This window comes from Vipera berus, assembly GCF_964194415.1.
Source record: "Vipera berus genome assembly, chromosome: 1".
Lineage (NCBI taxonomy): Eukaryota > Metazoa > Chordata > Lepidosauria > Squamata > Viperidae > Vipera > Vipera berus.
In genome coordinates, this window is record NC_138202.1 from 345,006,720 (window position 1) to 345,029,116 (window position 22,397).

Here is a 22,397-nt window from a genome sequence, read left to right on the forward strand (position 1 = left end):
TATCCCATTCATAAATGTATGTCTAAACTATTATACCCCTCCCTGGATTCTGCCATTTTCCTGAGGGGAGAAGAGGTTTATTCAGCCTGCCTGTAGGCTGTCTTCAAAGACCAGGGAAAACCTTTTGAACTGAGGACAACAAAGGGAGGGAAGGGAGGAGGAGATCTGGTTTGTATCTCCATTTGAATCTGAAAAGGAAGGAGGCAATAGTCATAAAGACACGGGAAGATCCCTCTTTCCCACGAAAGGGTTTGACACCTAAGTTAAATTGATGTGGGTCTGACCAAATGGGTTTGAGGGGAGGGGGTTGAACCGGGAACTCTTTATAAAGTATCAGAGTGTAACACAATGCCAGATCCTGTCTTGTATTTCCACAACTGATCATGTCCTAGTAAACACTCCTTTTGGACAAGACCTGGCTCCAAGAGTTCTTTATTTTCCTAAGATGTGGATTGGGGTGGGTCCTGACATACTGTACAATAATCTCATCATCTATCAATGACATGCATTTGTAGCCTTGTTAATTATATAAATACAGATGCTACCTTCTTCATGAAGGTATTTTACCATAGTTAAGAAATAATCAAACCTTAGAGGAGGGATTTTCAAGCTTTGTAGTGCTAAATAAATGTTGGAAACGTCTCAACAAGAAAGAATGTTTTAGCATATATTGTGGTTATGCTAAAAAAATCCCACTATAATAACTAAAAAGAAATAGACAAAAATATTCAGAAAATTTTTAATAAAATTTGAATTAAAACAACAAAATATTTTTATTAGGATGATTCTAGAGAGCAGAAGTGAAAGGTATCATAATTTATTAACATATATATTGACAGTGGCAAAAATCAATTTGACACAATATTGGGGAAAAATAATCCTGGTCATCAGTACAAGACTGGAAGTCTAAAATTGAAGAATATGCAGCGATGAAAAGCACATATATGCAGCAGCAAGCTAATGAAATTCAAACAGGAATGGTTCCCTTACATCGCAATGCAAGCTAAGACATACATACACACACACTTATACAGGTAATCCTCAATTTACAACCATTTGTTTAGTGACCAAAGTTACAACAGCATTGAAAAAAGTGACTTATGACTGTTTTTCACACGACTAATACAGCATCCCCATGGTCACATGATCAAAATTCAGACCCTTGGCAACTGGCTCATATTTATGACAGTTCCAATGTCCTGGGATCATGTGATCACCTTTTGTGATCTTCTGACAAGTAAAGTCGATGGGGAAGCTAGATTCACTTAATAACTATGGTACTAACTTAACAACTACAGTGATTCACAGAACAACTGTGGCAAGAAAGGTCGTAAAATTGAGCAAAACTCCCTTAACAATTGCCTCACTTAGCAACAGAAATTTTGGGCTCAATAAGTTGGGGATTACCTGCATATATAATTACAAATTCAAGATGTATACAAGTAGTTCTCAATGACCATTTGTTTAGTGACCATTCAAAGTTACAACAGTACTGAAAAAAGTGAGTTATGACCATTTTTCACACCTATGACTGTTGCAGTATCTCATAGTCACTTGATCAAAATTTGGACACTTGGCAAATGGCATGTTGCAATGTCTTGGGATCATGCAATCACCTTTTGCAACCTTCTTACAAGCAAGGTCAATGGGGAAGCCAGATTCATTTAATAACCATGCTACTAACTCAACAACTGCAGTGATTCACTTACCAACTGTGGCAAGGAAGGTCATAGAATGGGGCAAAATTCACTTAACAATTGCCTTGGTTAGCAACAAAAAATTTGGGGTCAATTGTGGTCAAAAGTTATATGTATGTATCTCCTTTGTTTTGCTTGCATGTTTAACTAATTAAAAAATGGTTTAAAAAAACTTCAGCAGATTTTTAGATTACATCCTTTTCCACAAGAAATAATATTTTAGAAATCATCTCATTGCATTTATATTGTTGGGAATAGCAATAGCACTTAGATTTATATACCACTTCACAGTGCTTTATAGCCCTTTCTAAGTGGTTTAGAGAGTCAGCATATTGCCCCCAACAATCTAGGTCCTCATTTTACCGACCTTGGAAGGATGGAAGGCTGAGTCAATCTTGAGCTGGTGAGGCTTGAACCCCTGGCAGTCAGAATTAGCCTGCAATACTGCATTCTAACCTCTGTGCCACCACCGCAATGCAATGAAATAGCTTTATTTTTGACTTCTGGACAAAGAAAATGGACTTATAATTATGATCAGTTATGGAAGACAATAGTGAATTGTGGCATAAATTTATTCATATGTCTATAAAACCAGTTAGATAAGAATGAGGATGGTTGTGAGCCAGTTTACTGTAGTGCCAGCAGTCCCCAACCTTTCCAGCTTGGTGGAAAGAACTGGCACAGCCCAATTCTGAACAGGCCAAGGCCCGGTCGTGGGCCCCGGCTCTGGGGTAGGGATCGCTGCAGTAGTGGTTAAGGCACCAAAGTAGAAACCAGGAAACTGTGAGTTCTTGTCCTGCCTTGTACAAAACCAGCTGGATAAACCTGGGCCACTCACTGATTCTCAGCCCTAAGAAGAAGGCAGTGGATAACTATTTTAAAAATCTTGCCAAGAAAACTGCAGCGACTACTCCAGGCAGTCAGCAGGAGTCAACAACTTGAAGGCATGTAAAAAAAGTATCTGTATTTATTTCTTTTTGCAGCATTTTTCTCCATTTTCTAATTGTGCTTTTTTAAAAAAAATTCTTTTTTTAAAATTTGGTTAATTTTAAAGAAACCTATACAACCTATACAAAGAAATACGGCAGACCTCAACAAACAGACCGGTGATGCGCTCCATGAGCAGAGTGCAGACACCAACAGTATAAACGCGATCTCCCCACCCCAGCATCTCCATCCTGACGAGGTTGGCAGTTAGCCAACGAAAGCTTGATTTTTTAGCAATAAAAACTCTTTTGGTTTTTCTTATTCGATCCCACTGTTCTTTTAGTTTGTTAATTTTAACATGCCTGGGATTCGCATTTTTAATCTTATCAAGGAATACAAAGACATCTGTGAAGCAGGGATTGGAAGGTAAAGTTAAAAAATGAATGCCCTGGTATGTATGCTTTGGAAATTCATCAGTCTTTAAAAATCAGCTTAGATACTGATCATCTTATGATTAATAGATATTTTATATATTTTATTGGTATATATCAAGGAGAAATGCCAAGTCTTTGGAGAAATGCCAATAATTGTCAGAAGGGTTAATAAACTGTTCTTTAATTTATTTCTCTTACAGTTTTAGTTAAATAAAATAAGAGAAATGAATGTATGCCCATCCTTAAAACTAATGATTTTAACAGGGTTATGGATAGACAAGAAATTTAACACTTTTAATTAATATGTTTTAACATATAACCTATGGCCCTCCAGATGGTGAATTAAAACTCTCAACAGCCCCAGCTAGTCAGCTAAGGATGAGGACTGTTAGGTGCTGTAGCCCAACAGTGTCACAAAGGCTACAGACCATGTGCTGCAAACAGACTTTCAAAGGAAACCTGTTTCCAAGGAAGATGCATTTATTCTCTTCACTGTTAACATAATTAAATTCAGTGACATCTGAAGAGCCACACAGTGTAGATTTAAAAAATTAATTCAAATTATTTTAATTACAGTGGACATTCGAATCTAGAATGTAACACTGAGAACCACCCTTGTCAGAATAATGAATGCTGTATATAACTTTGCTCAGGGGAGGAAAAAAAGGAAGGTGGTTTATGAAAGCCCTGAACATTAATATCCAGCAGCCAAAGAAAAGCCACAGTGCTTTTCCCTTGGTGTTTATACAGGTGATCCCTTGAATGTTAGAGCAATGTCCAAGAGATCTTTACCCAGCTCTGCATGTTCTCCTCCAAGACTAAACTCAGCAGTCAATTCTCTGAAGGTGATACATATGCGACGACTTTTAATATGGTTGCGATAAATGGCATGCTTCCACTGGTAGCGAGCAGGTCCACTGAGAACGACTAGTGATCTCTGAGGTAGGTAAATAGCAACAAGGATTTCTCTGAGTCGAACTAACTTTGTGGATGAATATTCAGTGCTTTCTAGAAGACTACAATCATCAATCTGATACTCTTGAGAAATATCAGGAGATTTATACCTGTGCATCTGCTTGTTTTCTTGAAGAACTAGAGGAAATAACTGGAGACTATCCTCTGAGTCGCAGGACATGGAAAGTACAGTATCTGAGAGCAAGTTTAAGCTCACCAGCCGTTTCCCCCATAGCCACCAGTCATCCCAATGTGGGTCAATAGCAGATCCTCTCTCAGGGTCGTAATCTAAATTGCACTGCTCAACAGGAGAAAAACTTTCAAGAATTGGATATTTTTGCATTCGTGCCACGATCTCCTTGCTGAAGCTGGGCAACCCAGAAAAATTACCAGCTTTCAATTTTTGCTTCTTAAAGTTCACTTTGGGGCCATAGTCCTATTGAAAAAGAAGAAAGAGTATTTGAGGAGGGGTAAATTAAAAGATAAAGACTGTGAGCAATGGAATCCCCAATTCGGATCTCATCTCTAAAAAAAAATGCAGGCTTAGACAAGCTGCTATTTTTAGTCCAACACTTGCAATAACAGGGTAACAATATTAATTTATACATTCTCGTTGAGATCCTTGACAAACAATGCTGCTTCCTAAAAAACAAAATCTACCCTAAATATTTATACAGATAAACTATTTCAATATAATAATTTGTAACTGGTTTTGCATCCAATATAAAAAGGAACGATCTAAAATGTTAGAATGTCAGACAGTCAATGTCATTTGGCCAATATGGCAGTGTAATCAGTCAAGCATCAACATATTCTGGCATTTCCTGCAGGGTTTTTATCCTGGTAATTAACTGTGCTTCAATTGCTACTGAAATTGCTACCTGAAACACATTTTCCATTTAACTGAAGAATATTTAGATTACTTAGCTGGTTGGTACCCAAGAAATTCCTGCCTTTAATTTGCTTCCTTAAGAAACATCGTAGAAATAAAGAGAAATTTTCTGACAGGACAATTAACCAGTGGAATGACTTGCTCCAGAAGTATCCTATATGCATTCATAATTCATTTTCTCATGTAAATCAAGAATACTGAATTGAATAAACCCTGATTAAATAAACCAAGTACTTATTATGATCAAAATAGAAAGTGGCTGCACCAGAGGTACTACTAACATTTCTGTTGTTTTAACTTATTTTGGAAAAAAAATCACAGGGAAAGAGAATGGAAGGAAAAACACACACACTAAACAAAAGATATCCAAACACTGGAAGATGACCCCATCCCTACCTCCCAGAGTAAGGAGGAATTTAAGCTTGAGACAAGACCTGTTTTCTTCGGCCAGATTGTGATGGCTTCCATATGCTTCGATCCATTAGCTCAACCATTTGATATTCCTCATCTGTGTTTATAAAGTCTTCCAGCAAAAAAATTCCTGGAAACTGGAAAGCCCATCCTTCAAATTCTGATTGTTTCTCTCCCACAGCAAAGCCGGTCAGTGGGCAGTAAACAAAATTTGCACTTTTCTGAGGAAAAAAATGGGAATGTGAAAAGGAGAAAAGTAGTAACTGAATCTGATCTTCACGTTTACAATTTGTTAAATTTTCTAGTTTGCAGAAATATACAGTCTTCTAATCGCTTGCAGAAATATACAGTCTTCTAATCGCTTGCAGAAATATACAGTCTTCTAATCACTTGCTTAAATAAATATGCTTTTAGAATTCCTGCGTCTTAAAGGTAGTCCTTTACTTACAATGTGTCTCTTATTGATCATTCAAAGTTATGACAGGGCTCCAAAAGCTACTTATGACCCAGTTTCAAAGTTACATCAGCTGCAGCACCACCGCAGTCATTTGCCCTTATGGTCAACTGCAGGGATGCTTTAGTGCTCTTTCACTCACCCCGCTGGGTTCCTGCAGCCACTCATCCACCCAAGCCTCCAGCTTCTTTCCCATCCAGCAAGGAAGGGAAGATTAGGCCTCTGGAATTTGCAACTTCCGGTAAGGAAAGGGAGATCAGGCTGTCTGGAGCTTGCAAGCCTCCAGCTTCTTTCCCACTTACAGGACTCAACCTGCTCCAGAGCCCAACAACACCCAACTTACCTTTCTGTTTTTTGCAGCTTCTGAGAGGGGCACTCAGCCCCGAATACAGAATCTTATAGACCTAGCCTTCTGACAAAGCAGGTGTTTATTCTCAAGCACCTATAGGGGGCTTCCTTTTTAAGGAGGCTTTATAAACTCCACAAAGAAATGGGCCTCCTTAAAAATATTAAAAACACTACAGTATTGCAAGAACAGAGTTAGAACCTAATGCAAAACAGCACAGGTTTGGCCGGCTCGCTGGGTGGGAAGACAGCTGAAGGCTTGTAAGCTTTAGCTGGCTTGATCTCCCTTGCTTACTGGGTGCAAAGGACACTGCGGAGACCGGGCGGCACAAGAAGTGGAGCATGGGGTGCCTCGAGGGAGGGTGATGGCCTTGGGATGTCTAATGCAGACAACCCTGGGCCTGTATAAGCCTCTCCTACCCCTGAAGCAACCGGTACAGGTAGTCCTCAACTTACAATAGTTCATTTTAGTGACCATTCAAAGTTACGATGACACTGAAAAAAGTGACTTATGACCATTTTTCACACTTACAACCGTTGCAGCATCCCCCTGGTCACATGATCAAAATTCAGCCTCTTGGCAACTGACTCATATTTATGACGGTTGCAGTGTCCTGGGATCATGCAATCACCTTTGGTGACTTTCTTACCAGCAAAGTCAATCGGGAAGCCAGATTCACTTTACAACTGTGTTACTAACCGTGTTACTAACCGTGTTACATATTAGAACATGCACTGATAGTGTAACAACGGATAAGTGCATTAGAGTTTACGAGAACTGTAAACCCTGGATGACTGCAGAGATACAAACACTCCTGAGAGCCCGGGATTCTGCCTTTAAGGCGGGGGACAGGGACAGATACAGAGAGGCCAGGGCAAATCTCAGAAGAGGCATTAGGATGGCAAAACAACAATACAAACAAAAGGTGGAGAACCATTTAGCGAACAACGATCCGAGGCAAGTATGGCAGGGACTGCAGCACTTAACCAACTATAAGGGCAGCACGAGGAGCATGGCAAACACAGATGCCTCGTTGGCTGAGGAGCTGAATATCTTCTTCGCCCGCTACGAGTTTAAAAGACCAGACCCCGTAGCCTTTGCTGGCCGGCCTTCTGACTCTCAGCCACTCACCCTGTGTGAACACCAAGTGAGAGCTGTATTGAAGGCTGTGAATCCCAGCAAAGCCGCAGGCCCAGATGGGGTACTGGGGATAGTGGTCAGGAATTGTGCCGATCAATTAGCAGGGGTCCTGACAAGGATTTTTAACATCTCCTTGCAAACGGCATGTGTACCATCGTGCTTGAAAGCAGCTACCATTGTCCCAGTCCCCAAGAAAACTGCAGTTGAGTGCCTGAATGACTACAGACCTATTGCATTAATGTCTGTAGTCATGAAATGCTTCGAAAGATTGGTTCTCCAACATCTTAGGATATGCCTCCCACTGGACTTTGATAAACATCAATTTGCCTACAGGGGAAATAGGTCGACAGACGATGCCATAGCTACTGCTTTACACTCTGTAGCAAGTCATCTCGAGAAGCCTGGAAGTTACGTCAGGATGCTTTTTGTTGACTACAGCTCGGCTTTCAACACCATTTTGCCGAGCATTCTCATCGAGAAGCTGACTGACTTGAAATTCTCCCCCGCCATCTGCGATTGGATTAAAGACTTTCTTAGGGATCGGTTACAAACAGTGAGGGTCGGCTCTGCTTTGTCCACCCCCCTGAAGCTTTGCACCGGCACACCACAGGGCTGTGTGCTTAGCCCCTACCTGTACTCTTTATACACTTATGATTGTGTATCATCTGACCCATCCACTGTGATAATCAAGTTCGCAGATGATACAACTGTGGTGGGTCTTATTACAGGTGGGGATGAGACAGCATATAGGGCGGAGGTACAAAAACTATCCATATAGTGTAGTAACAACAACTTGCACCTAAACATCGGCAAGACGAAAGACATGGTGTTAGACTTCCGGAGGAAAAAGGAGGAACCTGCCCCACTTCACATCGGAGAGAACTGTGTAGAGAGAGTTTCCTCCTTTAAATTTCTGGGAGTCTACCTCTGTGAAGATCTGACCTGGAAAGTTAACACAACTCAGGTGGCTAGAAAGGCCCAACAGAGGCTTCACTTTCTTAGGGTCTTGCGGAAGAACAGGGTAGAACAACAGCTAATGACCCTTTTACCGGTCTACTATAGAGAGCGTCCTCTCGTATGGTATTGTGGTTTGGTATGCCGGTAGGAGATATAGGAATATAGACAGCCGTACCAACAGGCTGAAAAATAGCTTTTATCCGTGGGCTGTTAGGCTTTTAAATGGGACATAATCTTATGCAGAATTGACTTGGGAGGCCGGTGTGTGGTGTAGTTGGTTCACATAGTGTGGTGGGATGGAGGGTTTGTTGTCACTGTGTGTTGGGGGGAGAGAGCACGGGGGGAGGCTCAGCTAATCTCAATGTACACATGTTGTACTTTGACAATAAAGGTTTATTATTATTATTACTAACAACTACAGTGATGCACTTAACAATGGTGGCCAGAAAGGTCGTAAAATGGGGCAAAAATCACTTAACAAATGTTTCACTTAACAACAAAAATTTTGGGCTCAATTGTGGTCATAAGTCAAGGACTACCTGTACTCCACTTAGCAACCCTTGAATTAATTCAACAGTTGCATCAGGGACAGTAAGGGTCATTAAGTGAGGCCATGTTGCTTAATGGCTATGGAGATATGTGACAGGCTCCATTACGGTCATATCCTGAGGACTGCCTATAGTTGGCATTAGATTTTGAAGATAGGTTTTGATCATTTGGCTTTATGCCCTCATTTGGTTGAATATAAGTGCTAAATGTTTTAAGATAAACGATTTCCTATTCTTTTAAAACGCACTTCTTTATTAATGTACTGTATAATTAATCTCTTATTTTCACAAGATTTCTTTTAGCAGAATTGAAGAGATGAAGTTATAATGATGTAATTTATACCCCATGTGTAAAGATGTAATTTTGAAGAAATTAAGAATTATGTGCCATTGAATCAGACTATAGGGACAAATTAAGAATAATAGAAAACATAAACAACACATTTAAAACTAATAGGTTATTTAAACTATTGGTTAAGTATTTTAAACAGTGAAATCACAGCCTACAAATATTTTACAGGGGTAGGACAAAAATAAAGTTATTGTCATTTAATATAATAGAACTCCTTGTTCTGTCCTTTATTTTCTGACAATGTACTCAGCAAGAGAGGAGAGGATTTTGTTAGACTTCTGACCTTTGGCAGAATAAGATTTCCAGTAAATTAAGGATATTTGTCACTACTGTGTGCCTCAATAAAAATTCAATCGTTTGTCACAGAAAAGCCTTATTCATATCCTCTGCCAGTTCAAGCAGTCTATAATAAGCTACCACAATAATATCTACTCAAACGCCGTTATGATATTTTTGTAAGTTTTTTAGGTAGAACTGCTTGCAAATCCTTAGACTTAGATGCCACACCTGGATAGAGTCTGGTGAGATGATTTGGGTAACATCCTGCAAGATCAAATGTGATTTACAGGCAGTCCTCAACTTACAATCACAATTAGAACCAGAACAAAGCGGTCATTAAGTGAGTCATCACATGATCACATCCAATTTTATGGTTTTCATTAAGCAAATCACACAGTTATTAAGTGAATCTAGTTTCCCCATTGACTTTGCTTGTCAGGAACTGGCTGGAAGGCCACAGTGGCAATCATGTACAGTGGCAATCATGTGATCCTGGGATGCTGCAGCCATAAGCACAAACTGGTTGCCAAGTACCTAAATCAAGATTATGTGACTATGGGGATGCGGATAGTCATAAGTGTGAGGAATGGTCATAAGTCACTTTTTTCACTGCTGCCATAACTTCAAACAGTTGCTAAACAATTGTAAGTTGAGGACTATCTGTATTCTGAGCCTTGGAAAAGACATTAGGTTTCTAGCTACAGAGGATCCTAGAGAAAAAGGGATTATGCTGTTCCCTTTCAACTGAGATTCAGGACTAGACATGACAAAAAACAGTACCAGTTGCCTTAAGATCTGGATGGAGTGTTATCTATTCTCATCTTACTGGCCTGGCCTTTCGTTACTCCCATATGTGTTATGCAAGTCTTCTCTTTCTTTCTGCTCTGAAGTTTCTAAAAAGTAATTTTTCAGTTCAGGATTTGGTATAACCAGTCTACTAATACAGCAATACTAACCATACCCAGACCTGACCCAGCACTTAACAATTGTAAAGAGTTTGGGTGATCACAACAATGAAATTAAAGCCCGTATGGCAGAATAGATCTTCATAAGTGAATATTTGGCTCAATCCCATATCGTAAATTTGCTCTGGATTGGATTGTACTTCCCTTGAAAAAGAGTTTTGTAATGTGGAGGTCCCCCCTGCTCTCAATAACTGAACTCTTTATTACAATTAAGTCAGAGACAAGTATAATATCTTGGTCTTTTATTCTTTGAGTAGTGGGATGATACTGTGGCCAGGTATCAGACTAACAACAATCAGAACTTGAAATGATAAATCCAAATCAGCCTCTCAATTCAAATTAGCAAACTTTAATGTGAAAGTGACAACACAAGAATTCTAGTCAATGCTATTACCTTCAGTTGAGATGTCTATACAGAAGCAACCCTAAGCAACTAGAATCAACTTTTCTTTCTCATCTTTTTAATGTAAAGGAGATGACACCTTTCTCTTTTGAGAAAGAGGAACAGCTTACACCAGTAAATGGTTTTAGAAATGGCTACCAGCTTCCTTATTGTTGTGTGAACAAGCCAAATACCTATGGAGGTTCTCAGTCATCCAGGTCATGGTTGTCAAAAGGTGCATTATCCAAAAGACTTTCTTCCTTTGAAAACATTTTGCTTCTCATCCAAAAAACTTCTTTAGTTCTAATGGAATGGAAGGATTTATATTCTTTGCAGTCATCTGGTTAGGTCTCTTGAGAGTCCTTGAGGCTACTTGGGGGTTTATCTGTATCCTCAGTCACCTGAATCAGAGTGTAAACAGCTGCGGAACTTACTTGGAACTGCTGCAAAGGACTGCATTGTAAACAGGTGTTATATCCCTTCCCCCCTGTTAAGAGAGGGCTGTTTAATTTTAACATAAATACTGTAGCCTTTAAAACTATTTAACCTTGTAAGAATTTAGAACAATATATTGTGATAAATAAGTAATCTGCCCTCTCTTCCACCATTTTACAACTAATCAACAAAGTTAGATCACGGGTGTCAAACTCGCAACATCACGTGATGCGACTTTTTCCCCATTGCGGGCAATTGGGTGGGTGCGATTTCGGCATGACACATCCGGCCCATGGGCCGGCAGTTTAACACCCCTGAAGTAGATGAATCTGACAGAAAATGGTCCAGTATCATCCTGGGTGTTAATAGCCTCAGAGATGTTTGTAATTTGTATCTCTTTGGTACTAATTTAAAATTCTAATAAAGCTGATTTTTGTAATATTAAGACAGGATGCACAAGAATCCTAGAATTATCCTGACAAATTTATTTATTTTTATTTATTTATAATTGAATTTCTATACCGCCCTTCTCCCGAAGGACTCAGGGCGGTGTACAGGGCAATAAAAGCACTACAAAAGTTACAAAATTAAAAGTAAATTAAATTAATGAAGCCCTAACAATAAATAATTAAAAAACCCCAAACCCTTAAACCAGGCCGGCCTGTTCAAATAAATAGGTTTTCAGATCCCGGCGGAAAGAGCGAAGGTCGGGAGCCATCCGGAGCTCAACCGGTAATTGATTCCAAAGGGCTGGCATGCCCACAGAGAATACTCTCCCCCTGGGGGCCGCAAGCCGACACTCTCTGACCGACGGCACCCTGCGGAGGCCCTCTCTGTGGGAGCGCACAGGACGAAGGGAAGATGACGCCGGCAGCAGGTGCTCCCATAAGTAATCCGGACCCATGCCATTTAGGGCTTTATAGGTAATCACCAGCACCTTGAATCTCACCCGGAGGGCAACTGGAAGCCAATGCAGCTCGCGGAGAAGAGGTGTTACATGGGAGTATCGGGAGACCCCCATCACAGCTCGCGCGGCCACATTCTGCACCAGCTGAAGCCTCTGAGTGGTCCTCAAGGGCAGCCCCATGTACAGAGCATTGCAGTAGTCTATACGAGAGGTCACGAGTGCATGAGTGACTGTACGCAGGGCATCCCGGTCCAGATAGGGTCGCAACTGGCGCACCAGGGCAAAAGCCCCCCTGGTCACAGCTCCTACATGGTCTTCCAAACTGAGCTGTGAGTCCAGGAGGACACCCAAGTTGCAAGCCCTATCTACGGGGGGTAACACCTCACCCCCCATGGTTAAAGATGGAATGGACCGAATTTCCCGAGATGCCAGAATGTACAACCACTCGGTCTTGTCGAGATTGAGCTGAAGCCTGTTCCTCCCCATCCAGACCCGAACCGCCTCTAGGCAACAGGACATCACATCGAGGGCATCACTGGGGTGGTTTGGGGTAGAGATGAAAAACTGGATATCATCAGCGTACTGATGATACCCCACTCCAAAACCACAAATGATCTCACCCAGCGGCTTCATATAGATGTTGAACAGGAGAGGCAAGAGGACCGACCCCTGAGGAACTCCACAAACGAGAGGCCTCGAGGCCGACCTCTGCCCTCCTGTCAGCACCGACTGCGAACGTCCCAGGAGGTAGGAGGAGAACCACTGGAGAACAGTGCCCCCCACTCCCAACCCCCTGAGACGCCGCAGTAAGATACCATGGTCGATGGTATCGAAAGCCGCTGAGACGTCTAATAGGACTAGGACAGAGGAACAACCCCTGTCCCGAGCCCGCCAGAAATCATTCACCAGCACAACCAATGCCATCTCCGTGCTGTACCTGGGCCTAAAGCCCGATTGGTACGGGTCCAAATAATCAGCTTCCTCCAGGAACAGAGGGAGCTGATGCACCACCACACTCTCAACAACATTTGCAAGAAAGCGAAGGTTGGAGACTGGACGATAGTTATTCAAAATAGCCGGGTCCAGGGCAGGCTTCTTGAGGAGGGGCCTCACCACTGCCTCCTTGAAGGTGGCAGGAAAGCTACCCTCACTCAAAGAAGCAGTTATCACTGCCTGGAGCCAGCCTCGTGTCCCCTCCTGAGCCGCATAGACCAGCCAGGAGGGGCACGGGTCCAATAAACATGTGGTGGAGCTCAGCTTCCCCATGATCCTGTCCACATCTTCCAGAGTCACAGGGTCGAACTCTTCCCAGATAACATCACCAGAACCGCTCGTGTCACCTCCGTCAGACTCTGCCCAGTCGGAGTTCAGACCGGCCCGAATCCGAGCGATTTTGTCCGCCAGATGTTGGCTAAACTCCTCGGCACGACCTTGCAAGGGCTCCTCCCTCACCTCCTGATTGAGGAGGGAGCGGGTCACCCCAAACAGGGCGGCCGGACGATTATCTGTGGACGGAATGAGGGCAGCAAAGTAATTAGACTTTGCCACCCTTATCGCCACGAGATAAGACCTCATAGAGGACCTTAGTCGCAATCGGTCAGATTCAGACCGGCTGGATCTCCAACAGCTCTCTAGGCCCCGTCTTCGACGCTTCATCTCCCAGAGCTCCATGGAAAACCATGGAGCCCACTGGGATCTGCGCCGGGTCAGGGGCCGCATGGGTACAACGCGGTCGAGTGCCTCCGTGGCTGCCCTTTCCCAGGCTTCCACCAAGGCATCGGCCGGGTTATGAGCGAAGGCGGCAGGCGGGGACCCAAGCGCCACCTGAAACCGCTCAGGGTCCATTAGGCGCCTGGGGCGGAACCATCTTGTCGGTTCCGTGGCCCAGCAACGGGGGGTGGCAAAACGGAAGGCCAGCCGCAGGAGATGATGATTGGTCCATGACAGGGGCATAATAATTGGAGAACCCCCACCCAGATCATCTAACCACCGTCCAGAGAGAAAAACAAAATCGAGCGTGTGACCCCCCCCATGAGTCGGGCCCTGAATTACTTGCATCAGGTCCATGGCCGTCATGGAAGCCATGAACTCCCGAGCCAACTCTGATGATACCTCCAGGGATGGCAGATTAAAGTCCCCCAAAATCATAAGTTTGGGGAACTCAATCACCAAACCCGAGAGGATATCGAGAAGTTCAGGCAGGGCTGCTGCTACGCGACTGGGCGAAAGGTACACCAGCAGCAAGCCCAACTGAGCCCTAGGGCCACATCTCAGGAGGAGTGACTCACACCCGGATATCTGGACAATGGTGGCCTCCCGCGGACAAATATGTACAGAACATGACTGTTACTTGAAAGAACATATTGCTCCAAACAAAACAAGATGATTTAGACAGGAACAAATGTATTCACAATAATAGCCTCCTAATTCTGATAAAACACAAAACATTTTTCTTCAGCTTTTTGCCCTAGCAGAAGGAATAGGATAAAATAGATGATCTGTATCAGAATCCTGCTAAATTCATCATATCAATCCTGAATCCATTTCCTGTGAATGTACACATTTACACAAGGTTTGTTTTGGAGGTTTTTTTTGCAGGATTAAACATTCACGTCAACCTTTTTTGAACTTTATTAATGAAAATATTCTTTTACACGAATTCTCCAAAATGCTTAACTACTTCAATACTATTTTAATTAGTTATTGCAGATAATCCGTAATTGAAATAACTTGATCACATTTTAAAGGTTTCTGGGTTTGAACACATATAATCAATCATAATAGTAAAGTTGGAAGGGACCTTGTAGGTTTCTAGTCCAACCCTCTGCTCAGGCAGGAAACCCTATACCATTTCAGATAAATGGCTGTCCAGTCTCTTCTTAAAAACTTCCAGTGTTGGAGAATTCACAGCTTCTGGAGGCAGGTTGTTCCACTGGTTAATTGTTCTAACTGTCAGGAAGTTTCTCCTTAGTTCTAGGTTGCTTCTCTCCTTGATTAGTTTCTTGTCCTGCCTTTGGGCGCTTTGGAGAATAGCTTGAGTCCCTCCTCTTTGTGGCAGCCCGAGATATTGGAACACTGCTATCATGTCCCCCCTCGTCCTTCTCTTCATTAGACTAGACATACCCAATTCCAGCAGCCGTTCCTTATGTTTTAGCCTCCAGTCCCCTAATCATCTTTGTTGCTCTTCTCTGTACTCTTTCCAGAGTCTCAACATCTTTTTTATATCATGGTGACCAAAACTGGATGCAGTATTCCAGGTGTGGTCTTACCAAAGCATTGTAAAGTGGTATTAATACTTCACGTGATCTTGATTCTATCCCTGTTAATGCAGCCTAGCATTGTGTTGGCTTTTTTTGGCAGCTGCAGTACACTGCTGGCTCATATTTAAGTGATTGTCCACTAGGACTCCGAGATCCCTCTCACAGTTACTACTATTGAGCAAGGTACCCCCTACACTATACCTGTACCTTTGGTTTTTCTTGCCTAAACGTAGAACCTTACTTTTTTCACCATTGAATTTCATTTTGTTAGATAGCGCCCAGTGTTCAAGTCTGTCCAGATCCTCCTGTATCTTAAGCCTATCTTCTGGAGTAATGGCTATTCCTGCCAGCTTGGTGTCATCTACAAATTTGATGAGTTCTCCATCTATCCCCTCATCCAAATCATTGATGAAAATGTTGAAGAGCACTGGGCCCAGAACAGAGCCCTGGGGCACCCCACTACACACTTCCCTCTATGTAGATGAAGTTCCATTGAGGACCACACGCTGAGTACAGCCTGTCAGCCAGCTACGACGAATCCATCTGGTAGTGATGCTGTCTAACCCACATTTTTCTATCTTATCAAGTAGTAGTTTGTGATCTACTTTATCAAATGCCTTACTGAAGTCCAAGTAAATTATATCCACAGCATTCCTCTGGTCCACTAATTTTGTCACTTGGTCAAAGAATGCAATAAGATTTGTCTGGCATCTTTTTGACAAACCCATGTTGGCTTTTAGTAATGATTTTGTTTGCCTCTAGGTGCTCACTGATTCATTGTTTGATTATCTTTTCCAGAATCTTCCCAGGTATTGAGGTCAGGCTGATAGATCTGTAATTTCCTGAATCCATTTTTTTCCCTTTTTTTGAAGATGGGAACTACATCAGCTCTTTTCCAGTCCTCTGGTAGTTCCCCAGTGCTCCAGGATCTTTGAAAAATATAGTTCAGTGGTTCTGAGATCACGTCTGCCAGTTCCTTGAGAACCTTGGGGTGTAATCCATCTGGTCCTGGTGATTTGAACTCGTCTAGACTAGACAGCCCCTTCATGGATTACTGCCTTGTCGTGGCGAAGGGGCTTGCGTAATTCAATGAAGCTATGAGCTATGCCGTGCAGGGCCACCCAAGACGGACAGGTCATAGCAGAGAGTTCTGACAAAACGTGATCCACTGGAGGAGGAAATGGCAACCCACTCCAGTATCTTTGCCATGAAAACCCTATGGACAGTACCAAAAGGCAAAACGATATGACGCTGGAAGATGAGCCCCTCAGGTCGGAAGGCGTCCAATATGCTACTGGGGAAGAGCAGAGGGCTAGTACTAGTAGCGCCAGAAAGAATGAAGCGACTGGGCCAAAGCCGAAAGGACGCTCAGCTGCGGATATGTCTGGTGGTGAAAGGAAAGTCCGATGCTGTAAAGATTTTTTCTCCATAGGAACCTGGAATGTAAGATCCATGAATCAAGGAAAGCTGGACGTGGTCAAACAAGAGATGACAAGACTAAACATTGACATCTTAGGTATCAGCGAACTAAAATGGACAGGAATGGGTGAATTTAATTCAGATGACCATCAGGTATACTACTGTGGGCAAGAATCCTTCAGAAGAAATGGAGTAGCCTTCATAGTCAATAAAAGAGTAGGAAAAGCAATACTGGGATACAATCCTCAAAATGACAGAATGATCTCAGTTCGAATCCAAGGCAAACCATTCAATATCACAGTAGTCCAAGTCTATGCCCCAACCACCGGTGCTGAAGAGGATGAAATTGACCAGTTCTATGAAGCCCTACAGCACCTTATAGAACTAACACCAAAAAACGATGTCCTTATCATCATGGGGGATTGGAATGCTAAAGTAGGAAGCCAAAAGATAACTGGAATAACAGGCAAGTTTGGCCTTGGAGTGCAAAATGAAGCAGGGCACAGGCTGATAGAATTCTGTCAAGAGAATACGATGGTCATAGCAAACACTCTTTTCCAACAACCCAAGAGACGGCTCTACACATGGACATCACCAGATGGTCAACACAGAAATCAGATTGACTATATGCTCTGCAGCCAAAGATGGAGAAGCTCTATACAGTCAGTAAAAACAAGACCAGGAGCTGACTGTGGCTCAGACCATGAGCTTCTCCTTGCAAAGTTTAGGCTTAAACTGAAGAAAGTAGGGAAAAGCACTAGGCCACTCAGGTATGAATTAAATCATATCCCTGTTGAATATACAGTAGAGGTGACAAATAGATTTAAGGAATTAGATCTGATAGACAGAGTGCCTGAAGAACTATGGACAGAGGTTCGCGACATTGTACAAGAGGTAGCAACCAAAACCATCCCAAAGAAAAAGAAATGCAAGAAAGCAAAATGGCTGTCTGAGGAAGCTTTGCAAATAGCTGAGGAAAGGAGGGAAGCGAAAGTCAAGGGAGAAAAAGAAAGATACACCCAATTGAATGCAGAATTCCAGAGAATAGCTAGAAGAGATAAGAATGCCTTCTTAAATGAACAGTGCAAAGAAATAGAAGACAACAATAGAATAGGGAGGACCAGAGATCTTTTCAAGAAAATTGGAGAAATGAAGGGAACGTTTAATGCAAAAATGGGCATGATAAAGGACCAAAATGGCAGGGACCTAACAGAGGCAGAAGAGATTAAGAAGAGGTGGCAAAATTACACAGAAGAACTATACAAGAATGAGCTTAAAGTCCCTGATAATCACAATGAGGTGGTCACTGACCTCGAGCCAGACATCCTAGAATGTGAAGTGAAGTGGGCCTTAGAAAAGCTGAGCAACAACAAAGCTAGTGGAGGTGACAGTATTCCAGCTGAGCTATTCAAAATCTTAAAAGACAATGCAGTAAAAGTGCTACACTCAATTTGCCAGCAAATTTGGAAAACTCAACAATGGCCACAGGATTGGAAAAGATCAGTTTACATTCCAATTCCAAAGAAAGGCAGTGCCAAAGAATGTTCAAACTATCGCACCATTGCACTCATTTCTCATGCTAGTAAAGTCATGCTTAAAATCCTACAAGCTAGACTTCAGCAGTATGTGGATCGAGAACTACCAGAAGTGCAGGCAGGATTTCGAAGAGGCAGAGGAACTAGAGATCAAATTGCCAACATACGCTGGATCATGGAGAAAGCTAGGGAGTTCCAGAAAAACATCTACTTCTGCTTCATTGACTATGCTAAAGCCTTTGATTGTGTGGATCATAACAAACTGTGGCAAGTTCTTAAAGAGATGGGAGTACCAGACCATCTTATTTGTCTCTTGAGAAACCTATATGCGGGCCAAGAAGCAACAGTGAGAACTGGACACGGAACCACTGATTGGTTCAAAATTGGGAAAGGAGTCCGGCAAGGCTGTATACTGTCGCCCTGCCTATTTAACTTATATGCAGAGCACATCATGAGAAAGGCAGGGCTAGATGAATCAAAAGCTGGAATTAAGATTGCCGGAAGAAATATCAACAACCTAAGATACGCAGATGATACCACTCTAATGGCAGAAAGTGAAGAAGAACTAAAGAGCCTCTTGTTGCAGGTGAAGAAGGAGAGTGCAAAACTTGGGTTGAAACTTAACATTAAGAAAACCAAGATCATGGCATCTGGCCCTCTCAATTCCTGGCAAATAGATGGGGAAGAAATGGAGGTAGTGACAGATTTTATTTTCCTGGGCTCCAAGATCACTGCAGATGGGGACTGTAGCCAAGAAATTAAAAGACGCTTGCTCCTGGGGAGGAAAGCCATGGCAAATCTAGACAGCACACTAAAAAGCAGAGACATCACCCTGTCAACAAAAGTGCGTATAGTCAAGGCTATGGTCTTCCCAGTTGCAATGTATGGCAGTGAAAGTTGGACCATAAGAAAGGCTGAGCGCCAAAGAATTGAGGCCTTTGAACTGTGGTGCTGGAGAAGACTCCTGCGAGTCCCTTGGACCGCAAGGCGATCAAACCGGTCAGTCCTAGAGGAGATCAATCCTGACTGCTCTTTAGAAGGCCAGATCCTGAAGCTAAAACTCAAGTACTTTGGCCACCTAATGAGAAGGAAGGACTCACTGGAGAAGAGCCTAATGCTGGGAAAGATCGAGGGCAATAGAAGAAGGGGACGACAGAGAATGAGGTGGCTGGATGGAGTCACTGAAGCAGTAGGCGTGAGCTTAAATGGACTCCAGAAGATGGTAGAGGACAGGAAGGCCTGGAGGAATGTTGTCCATAGGGTCGCGATGGGTCGGACACGACTTCGCAGCTAACAACAACAAAGACTAGACAGGTGTTCACTTACCATTTTCTTGCCTATCTTAACTTGTGTTTCTATTGTTTTTTATGGCACTATTTTTGATAGGTTGGTCTGTTTTTTCCCTTTGTGTAAAGACAGATGCAAAAAATGAGTTAAATAGTTCTGCTTTCTCCCTGTTGCTTGTCACCTTCTTGCCACTTTTACCCATTAATGGACCAATCATTTCGTTCACTTTTTTTGTTTGTTACATGTTAAAAGAAGCTTTTTTTGTTTTTTTTGACTTTGGTCGCAAGCCTTAGTTCATTTTGAGCCTTAGCTTCTCTCACTTTATCTTTGCAGGCTCGGGCTATTTGCTGATATTCACTTAGTTATGTGCCCCTCTTTCCACTTTCTATACTTGTCCTTTTTATCTTTCAATTTATCAGAGTTTTTTATGCAGCCATGCTGGTTTCTTTTGAGAGCTGTTATTTTTCCTCTTTGTTGGTATTGTGCTAGACTGGGCTTTTATTATCTGTTTTCAAAATTTCCCAAGCTTCTTGAGTTGTTTTCCCCTTGAGGATTCTCATCCATGGAATCCTTCCCAAGGTCTAAGTTTATTGAAATTAGCTCTCTTAAAGTCCAAGACTCTAGTTGGACTGTATTCTATTGCTTGTGCTTCCATAATATTGAATTCCAATATTGCATGATCACTTCCTCCCAAGGTTCCTGTGGCTTCAACACCTTCTATCATTTCATCTCTGTTAGTGAGAATTAGATCCAAAATGGCTAATCCCCTAGTTCCCTTCTCTACTTTTTGGGTGACAAAGTTGTCTGCTAGGTTTGTCAGGAATCTGTTTGATCTTCCACTTGGTGCAGAGTTTGTCTCCCAGTTGATGTCAGAGTAGTTAAAGTCCCCCATTACTATTGTGATGTGCTTCCTACATACCTTAGTTAGCTGACTAGCAAAAAGTTCATCTATTTCCTGTTTGGTTGGATGACCTATAGTATACACCTATGGCAATGTCATTTTTTCTCCCTTTTCTCTTGACCCAAATGCATTCAAGTTTACAGTTTTCATCATTGTTGTGGTCTATTTCTGTAGAGATGTAGTTATTTCTTATATAGAAAGCAACTCCACCTCCTCTTTTATTTGGTCTGTTTCTTTTAAATAATTTAAATCCCTCTCTCTGTCTATAATTTATATATAAATTATAGTCTAGATAAAATCATCATAAGAAATGACTTGGCAACTTTTGTATTCCCTAGCCTTATGTTGTAAATGTTTTTTATCAAACAAATGCCTAAAAATCTTAATTTTAATCTGGGGTTTTATTTATGCAGGGACGAATATATTTTTTTAATTTGTTTTTAACTTTTGTATCTTTGTTTTTTAATCATCCTGTAAACCGCTCTGAGTCCTTCGGGAAAGGGCGGTATATAAATGTAATAAAATAAATAAATAAATAAAAAGTTTGAGCTTCTATTGAGTTCACACAATCTGCCAAAGCAGAAAGACTAGGCAATCCGTTGATAGCTAGAATCATAGGTAACATTTGGAGAGAAGGGAGAAATACAATGGGTAAGACAATACCGGGATAGTAGATTCATCTGTGTTGGACAGACTTTTCTGAATGTTAATTGGAGTCTGGGAAGTTTCTTTGGAAGATTTCCATCTCGCCTCGACTGCTAAAATTTGCCTGCCTGAAATTGCCACATATCCTTTTCAGCTTTCCCAATAGAACAGTAAGATGGATTTTTAAGATATATAAAAGTTATGATTAAAAATACAAGGGCAACCTGAAGTGGGAACTTCTTCCCCCGTAGCAAACGTGGCTAGGATTCTTCCTCCCTTTCCTCGAGAGACGAGCCCTCTGCACATCCTCAGAGGCGCTCTTAGCCGAAGTTTCTCAAGACTGCGCTTGCGCTCTCTCTTTCTCCGACGACCCCCAACCCTCGAATCTTCCCCTTCCCACCCTCCATTTCCCACCCCCTTCCCCACCCCTTCTCTGAGGCAGCGTGGATTACCTGCGGGGGCGGGGCGGCCTCGCAGAGCAGGCAAGAGCGGATCCCCTTGCACCCGCAACCGCTGGGTTCGCCGAGGCCGGCTCCAGCTCCTGCTGCTGCTCCTCCTCCTCCTCGCGTTTTAACAGCCTCCATCCTACCCGACCCCGGTAGCTTTTGCCGCCGTCGGCCCCCCCTCCGCGCTTCCGGTTCGCGGAGCCCCGGCGGTGGCAGCAGAAGCAGCACCAGAAGGTTCTTGCGCCCGTCTGAGGTAAGGCTCGAGAACGGCGAGAGATCGGTTGGCGCGGAGCCCGGGGGCGTGGGGACAAGGGCCGTCAGTCTTTGGGGCATGAAGCGAGAGCGCGCCCGGCGGGAAATGTTGAGGCGAGCCGCCTCCTTCTTCGGACTTTTCAAGGCCCTACCGGGTGCCTTGACTGGAGGAGCGATGTTGTGACGGGAAACTCGTCTTCCCACAGCGCTTTGCGCGGTTTAGCGGTAAGAAAGACATCCCCGCGTCCTGCCGGGGCGTGATGGGAATTGTGGTCTCGAAGCTGGTTGAGCATTTAAAGATGCCGCTGCTCTTGCCTTACCCTCCCCTGTCCAGTTTTCCTCATCGCCGCCACACGGCGCCTCTTTCTCTCCAGGGTCGGGTTTTTTAAAATATATATAGATATACATATATATATAAAATCTGCCCCTCCGTATTGAGGTGATGCGTAATTTTTTTTTACACGTTGTAAATATCGGTCTAGCTGAGGAGAGATTTTTTTTTGTTTGTTCATTAGGGGGTTAGGAAGACGAGGCGGCAACCAGACCCTCAAAGCCTGCTCATCTTCATTTTG

General features: G+C 42.8%; 2 protein-coding genes across 3 annotated transcripts in view; one reads left to right on the top strand and one right to left on the bottom strand.

Annotated features, from left to right (window-relative positions):
• Positions 1-731: 731 nt before the first annotated feature.
• Positions 732-21,821, bottom strand: ALKBH4 (alkB homolog 4, lysine demethylase). Its single transcript, XM_081313476.1, has 3 exons — positions 21,580-21,821; positions 5,339-5,536; positions 732-4,448 (listed from the first exon to the last, which is right to left on the bottom strand). Exons 1-3 carry the CDS (start codon positions 21,709-21,711, stop codon positions 3,801-3,803), a joined length of 978 nt encoding a protein of 325 aa, XP_081169602.1. The 5' UTR covers positions 21,712-21,821; the 3' UTR covers positions 732-3,800.
• The window catches only part of LRWD1 (leucine rich repeats and WD repeat domain containing 1), a 57,208-nt gene continuing 56,591 nt past the window's right edge, over positions 21,781-22,397 (top strand). Inside the window, exon 1 of one of the 2 annotated variants that reach the window (XM_081313474.1) lies at positions 21,781-21,826. The gene's annotated coding sequence lies outside the window, so the exon portion shown is untranslated. The remainder of the gene's footprint in view (positions 21,827-22,397) is intronic. The other variant, XM_081313475.1, reaches the window with a different exon arrangement.